Below are 7,576 nucleotides of genomic sequence, written 5' to 3'. Positions count from 1 at the left end.
AAAAGACCTTTGATGATTGATCACTTGTCTGGGAGAGGTAATCCCTGAACCAATGACAAGTCCATGATAATGGAACAACATTCTAAATCGATTCATGTATTAAATTTGATACGGGTTGACAATAATCCAATGACTAGCTAATTAAATAATGGATAAGTCAACCAGATAAGAATTCATATATGATAAAGTATAGGCGTCGATAGACCAAACTCAAATGTAAACTGGAGGGGTATCAAATCGAAGCCACATTGTAGTGAATTAATTCAAAATTTTCGGTCTCCAAAAAGACCTTTGACGATTGCTCCTTTGGCTGGAAGAGGTAATCCCTCAACCAATGACAAGTCCATGATAATGGAACAACATTCTAAAGTGAATCCAAGAGAAACATAGGAGCATCGAATGCAGCAGGATCGCTAAAAGTGTTCGCGAATAACCAACACATATGATTTAATAAACAAATATCAATACAATGATGGTATAACATATCTCTATATTACTATAAAAGCTCTCTTTGAGATTGCTGATGACCGTTCATTCAATTGTGAGCTTGCGCTTTACGTTATAAGATAATCAAAAAAGATACAAAGCGACACATACTGTTTCAATATGTCAATTGATATCTAAGTGTAAAAATAATGAGTAAGGTGACTAAGGTTTTAATACTATATGGGTAATACTATGGATTAATAAGCACCTAACAGTCTATTAATAAAGTAATGCATCAAATGGTCCACCTGTATCCTAGAGACTGAGCCCTAGCAACATGCTTACAATCTTTAAGACCAAATCGTGTAATTACTCTTTGTATGTACTTTGACTGCAACATCATCACACTGCAACATCACACTGCATAACATATACGCCTAAATAATAATGTAATGAGCCCAAATATGTCATCTCTACTAATGAAACATATAATTTAACCTTGAAGGATGAAATCTTCTTCTCATTCGAGCGTGTGAGTAACATGTCATCAATGTATATAAAAAAACAATGTCATCAACGTATAATTCAATCTTGAAGGATAAAATCATCTTCTCATTAGAGCCTATGAGTAACATGTCATTAATATATAAAACAATGATTGATAAATAATTCTTACTCCTCTTTTTTACATAGAGGGTATTCTTAATTGGTGGACTATTATAAAAAAACATTTGTAGCCAAGTATGCATTTATCTTCTCGTGCCATGCTTTGGGAGCCTCTACTTAAGGCCATGTAAAGCTTTTCTTAACTTGCAAAATTTAGACTACTGTCCCTTTTAAACAAAACCACGAGGCCGAGATACATAAACATTCTCATGCAAATCACCATTCAAGAAGAAGGTAGTCTTAATCAATGTAATAATACATTAGATTATAGCCATACGAGATGTTGGGGGCAAGGGTCTCATCAAAATATATGGCCTTCTCCTGAGCATAACCCTTTGCAACAAGCATTGCCTTGTGGAGTAGCTAATGCTACCTCAGCTTTATGCTTAAGGTTATATCCGTACCAAGGGCCTTTTTTACCATAAGGCAAATCTGCCAAATACCAAGTGTCATTTTTTGGCTTACATCCCTTATGATCATTTTTCTATGCTTCCTCAAAGGAAACATGTTCACCTTTATTGCATATAATAGTTATGTTATGTGCACATTATATGTGCATATACTAGGAGGCCAACCCACCCTAGGCATGTGAGCATAGGAGAAACATGCTCTAGAGCATGGGAACATGCTCTAGAGGGGCAAGGGTTAGGTCTAACCTTCGGTTGAGGTTAGGGTCAGGCAACCAAGGGTCACACGTGGAAATGAAGAGTTAAGAGTCACTTGAGTGCTCTCCTATATAATAGGGGCATGAGGCACTCTCAAGGGATGTTCTTTTGTGTAAAGCATTATATCTACTCTCTTGCCATTTCATGCTAGAGCTATGTGTTACTGGATTAAAGTCATATCTCTTGGTGGTATGGGACACCAAGGTTAGGTACGTGGTACTTCATTGTATTGATGTGTGCACCCTTGGGCTCGGGGGTGGTCAAGTGGATGAGTATATACCTAGCTTATGTATGTTTATGCATATTGATTAGCTAGAGAGATCTTTAGGGTTTTAACAAGTAATGAGAGCATAATCCACAAAAGAATATAATGCATATTGATTAGCTAGAGAGATCTTTAGGGTTTTAACAAGTAATGAGAGCATAATCCACAAAAGAATATAATGCATAATGAGAGCCCATAGGTGTCCTACTAGGCAAATGAGTAGCTAATTTGCTATTCCATAATGTCTACACATTAGCCATTTTGGCATATGCTTGGATGGTTGCCATTTTCTCGTCTATTGTGTCATCCATAATTGCCTCATTAATAAGCTGGCCAAAATTGAAGCAGATTTTTAGCCAGTATGGATTGATTTGCAACACCTTGTCGAGCATTTATTTACTCCACATGTGGTTGTTTGCTGACAATGTACAAAGGTAGGACTATCAAAGATGTCATGTGAGCATACTTTTTGTTGTTTTTTACAAAAAAACATGGGCTAAACTGATTTCTTAACAAATACAATATCTCTATCCACCAAAATCTACCTCCTGGCTTAATGATAGAGTCTATACCCTTTACTTTCTGAGATGTATTCCACAAAAAGGCATTTTACTACCTTATCATCCAGCTTATTACGTTGTTATTCACACATAAGAGTATGTGCAAGGTAACCAAAAACACGCGAATGAGCCATAGAGAGATTCCTTCCATTCTAAGCTTCATAAGGGATAATTGTCACAAGGCCTTGGTAGGGCATGGGCATCTGTTTAGCACATAACTGGCACACATAATTGCCTCTAGCACAAAAACTTGAGGTAAATCTTGGCAATCATGGCATTTAACCATGCAGCATGTCATCTCCATGAGAGATATGTTCTTCCTCTTAGCCACACCATTTTGTTAAGGTGTGTAAGGTAGCGTGCATTGTGCCAATCTCTCATACATGTCCAACATGTAAATTAGAGTAATGGATACTAAAGTGATGTCTCCATCACTCCAATCATAAATTATACATCTATTATCAACAAATTTGACCACTATGCTTGCCCTAACAATGGCAAAGAGAGTGACAACAAGTTATTTTTAATGCCTGGCATAAACAATTGTTCCATCATTTATAATAGTGAGCACGATCTTACCAACTCCTTTCATTGGATATGTTTTCACATGTGACGATGCCTCCTTCAAGAGAAAACTCAAGGAAGGAAAACAAACCATGTTGAGAAGTAACATTAGCACCATTATCAAAATAGCATACATGCTAATGTGCCACTGACATGCATAGATCACTTGATATGTTTGCATGTGTGACTATGCCTCCTTCGGGAAAACAAACCACGCTGAGAAGTAATGTTAGCACCATTAACTAAATTCCAGACATGCTAATGTGTCATTGACATGCATAGATCATGAATAGAATGGTCATAATTGCAGTGCACAATAAATTTCAGAGTAATCGACGGCATTTGCAAAAAGTCCTTTACATGTGGCACCAATGGGATATGTGGAATCTTCGATGGAAGTCCCTTTACATGTGCCACCGATGAGATTGCTTTGCCTCCTCCTCCTCCTCCGCCTCGTGGCCGCCGCCTCCTCTTTCTGCTTGTGAATTATTATTATCAGCAAGCGTTTGGGCTGATTATAGTTTGGGCGTGGGTGGTGGACAAAAACGCCCTAATGTGTGAAGCAATTGATAATGATTCATAAAAACGTCCGGGAAAGATCTAGAGCCGTCGATGGGGCAAGGGCTGCGTAGAGCCGTCCGATGCCTCTTTTCTACTGTGTACTCGGTGAAAACCCTAAATCCGCATCAAAAGCCCTACAGCTCTCCATTCGGCGAGCGTGTTCTCTTTCACGCGCTAGGTGTTGTTCCTTAGAGAGCTTTGGCCATGGCGGGCGGCCCCAAGAAGACGGGCAAGGTGAAGTGGTTCAACACTGTCAAGGGCTTCGGCTTCATCACGCCCGACGATGGCAGCGAAGACCTCTTCGTCCATCAGACCTCCATCCACTCCGAAGGCTTCCGCTCCTTGGCTGAGGGCGAGGAAGTTGAATTCTACATCGAGCACAGCGATGACGGCCGCACCAAGGCGATTGATGTGACTGGCCCTAACGGTGAGCCTGTGCAGGGCGACTATGGGGGAGGCGGCCGGGGCGGGGGCGGGGGCGGTGGTGGCGGCGGATATGGAGGCGCGCCGACTAGGGGCCGGGGTAGAGGTGGACGCGGCGGTGGTGGCTATGGAGGAGGCGGTGGAAGCTACGGCGGTGGTGGGGGCTATGGCGGTGGTGGGGGATACGGTGACGGCGGAGGTTATCGTGGCGGCGGCGGCGGCGGCGGCTATGGAGGAGGAGGAGGAGGTGCCTGCTACAGCTGTGGTGAAGAGGGCCATCTTGCGCGCGATTGTCCATCTTCCGAGGGCGGCGGCAGACGGGGAGGTGGAGGCGGCGGATACGGCGGTGGTGGGTACGGCGGAGGCGGCTACGGAGGCGGGGGACGTGGTGGAGGCGGCTACGGAGGTGGGGGACGAGGCGGAGGCGGAGGTGGCAACGCCTGCTACACCTGTGGCAAATCCGGTCACTTCTCGCGCGATTGCCCTGAAGCTTAGACCATCACATCATCATGTTTTCCTTCATCATCATGTTTTTGGGTGGCTATATTGCCTCCTGAACACCAAGATGATGGAAAAACTCCGCCAAGCTTTTTTAATTTCTAGGGCTGCTGTGTATGTCAGTTTTGTTCTTCTGCTGGTAGAAGCAGAGAGTCGTTTTTGTCCTATCATTTTCCACCTACGCATGTGCTTCTTCAGTAAGAAGGATCTTCATCAAGCTTGTTGCAGCTCCTGTAGGAGGGGCTGTGAGGCGCCCCTACTGTCTCACAGGTGTTGAGTGGGAGATGCTGGCTGACGGAGAAGCCTGCCCCTTGAAAGTATATTGTCAGCAGGTCTTCTTTAGTTTTGTTGTTTACCTCGCGTATCAGCTGTAATGGTTTTGCAGCTCCTCTTGGGTGGTTACGATATCTTGTGAAGAATGATTCTGCGGCTATATAATGCATTATGTGTCTGCTGTTGCAAATTTCTCTGTATCATCAGGTTATGCACACTGTGGCCTTCTATTTCCAACGATTATCACTAGTATCTGTAGTGGTAATTTCATTTGATTGAAGGTAGTCTTACTCTGTCCCTTCACTGTTATATTTCATGGAGAGTTCTGCTTACAAAAGTATGTCAAGTGTGTATATTTGCTTAGGAGCTGCTGTTATTCTGTGGAATTTTTGGTTCGTTTGTACTAGAAGTAGTTTTGTCTCTGGACCGGCAGTCTACTTGCTACTGTATTTCTGTCCTTCAATTATGCTCTATGCCGTTGTTCATGAACATAACCAGACCTGGTTTTTGAGCAATTGAATGTGTATTACCAACTGGTTGTATGATAATCACATGAAATATTGATTCTGTATGGAAGGTGAATTTGCACTGGCTTAATCGTAGGATAGAGCTTAATACCTAGGGGTAGTAGAGATACCTCGGGGATAGAGCTTAATACCTAGAGTCTGTGGTTATCTAGTTATATAGTCTGGTCTTACCTCCTCCGTCGGTGGTTATTTTAGTCTTGTAATCACCTCCTGGGCCCAGGCTGGGGTGAAGGGAGGTTAATGAATTTTGAACCGCTAGCTCTGATTCAAAGGAGGATTGCATGTGCATAGATGGAACTTGTTCTCTATTCCAGGCTGAGTCTTCCTTAATCCCGGATTGGCATCCTTCTGGTATCTGTATTTCCCATGTTTCATTCGTATTCCTCCTCCGGTAAGCATGTTTCAACTGTTAACACGAGATTAGCGAGATGATTTGCATCATGAGTTGCCTGTGGAGCGGCAGGAAAGAGAGGAGTAGAGCTCCACGGTGGGGAGCAAGGTCATTCACCCACTGGGGAGTGAGGACTAGATTTACTATGCACAGTGGGAAGTGATAGGAGTAGATCTTCACAGTGGGGATTGAGGAGATCTCTACAGTGGTGGGGAGAGAGACCTTCCCCATATTCAGAAGCTTTGGAAAACTCTTGTTAGAACTGCCGGGTTCACAAATGAAATGATATTATCTCGAAGCCCAATCAAAGAACAAAAAGATCATACCAAACTAATTTGACATCCTTTCGTTTGTTGAACATGCGAGCCTATCCTTTGTTGTCGCACTGGTTGTAAGAATGCATTTGAATGCGAGTCTCAATTTCTCTCGGCTACTCTCACGACAATGAACTTGAAATCTGGGGGGAAACAACAGTACCCTGACATTTGGGAGTAGCATATTGTTGCTAAAAAATGGTGATTATGTGCAGGTTTCGATAGAAAATTTCTTATTTCTCGAACTGTTTGGTATTATGTTGCTGGAGAAGGTATGTAGCTCGTGACCCTAAGTGTAAAAAGGTCTTCTGAAAGGGTTTACATGTTTCGTGGACACCCACCTTTTTGGATGGTACCCCAAAAAAAGGGAATATCATCCTTCACAGCCTGCCCACATGGAAGAAATTTGAGTGATGGGTTTTCTTTCATGTTTGAGGGAGCAGATGCCTTTCCTTTGATGTAGGGGATAGGGGGGTGTGAGGAAGGCGAATTTCGTCTTCTTTGTGACTTGCATTTTCTGGGTTACATGTGCAAGAAACTGGTGGGGGTCATTTTGCTGCGGTGCTTGCTGACAGCAAAATCTTACTCGTGCGCCACATAACATAGTCTGGCCATCAATCTCAACCTCTCATTTACATTGGCCATCAATCTCAATCTCTCAATCTCTCGTGTCGGGAGTCACCCCCATCCATCCCCCAGGCCTTGCCTAGGGTTTGTGGATATCCTTTCCAGGTGACAACCAGTGTCTAAACTTGAAGCTTTCATAGAGCATCAAAGCCCTTCAGACCTTATAGAGAAGGCCTCTTGAAGGTGGCCACAGAAACCCTTTCCAGGTGACATAACCAGTGTTGAAATTTGAAGCTTTCACAGGACATCAAAGCCCTTGAAATCTTCTCGAGAAGGCCTCTTGAAGGTGGCCACAGAAATCCAAGATACTGGCGCTGATACCCCAGGATGTAAGTAAGTAACCACCAGGGCTTAAATTTGAAGGCTGATCCAACCTTCAATTAGAAGGCCAAATTTTTATTTTTTATTTTTTACCAACAAGTGCTAGAATTAATTAAGAGACAAAATTACAATAACTGGTTGGGATCCAGCACTGGGATTTATAGATCACAAACATAGCAATTACATATCAATAGCATAGTGCTTCAATTCTGGTTTGCAGCCAAGCCACAAAACGGTTGGTCTCATCTCCGCCTTCCTTTGGAGCTCATACTGCTGATTCTGGGTGAAGTGATCCAAGTTACTTGGTTGAATTGGAGATTCTCGAAGTATTCCAGCTTGGGTGGTGTACAGTCTCGTCTGCACCATGTGGAAGTCATAAATCTGCACATGAAAATCAGCAAAAAGACTTTTCAGATTTGGAATCTGGTAAGCACTCTCAAATGCAGTCGCACATCTATCTTTCCAAATCGCCCAAAGGAACTCAGCTCTGATCGT

General features: G+C 42.9%; 1 protein-coding gene across 1 annotated transcript; it reads left to right on the top strand.

The window, feature by feature from the left end:
- Window positions 1-3,830: 3,830 nt before the first annotated feature.
- On the top strand, window positions 3,831-5,181 carry LOC147605042 (cold shock protein 2-like). Its single transcript, XM_086794077.1, has one exon. It carries the CDS (start codon window positions 3,912-3,914, stop codon window positions 4,623-4,625), a length of 714 nt encoding a protein of 237 aa, XP_086650203.1. The 5' UTR covers window positions 3,831-3,911; the 3' UTR covers window positions 4,626-5,181.
- The last annotated feature ends 2,395 nt before the right edge of the window (window positions 5,182-7,576 follow it).

The sequence above is a fragment of the Cibotium barometz genome, chromosome 60 (assembly GCF_041138505.1).
Source record: "Cibotium barometz isolate CiBa-2024 chromosome 60, ASM4113850v1, whole genome shotgun sequence".
In the NCBI taxonomy this organism is placed as follows: Eukaryota; Viridiplantae; Streptophyta; class Polypodiopsida; order Cyatheales; family Cibotiaceae; genus Cibotium; species Cibotium barometz.
This window is presented reverse-complemented; position numbering and strand designations above follow the sequence as displayed.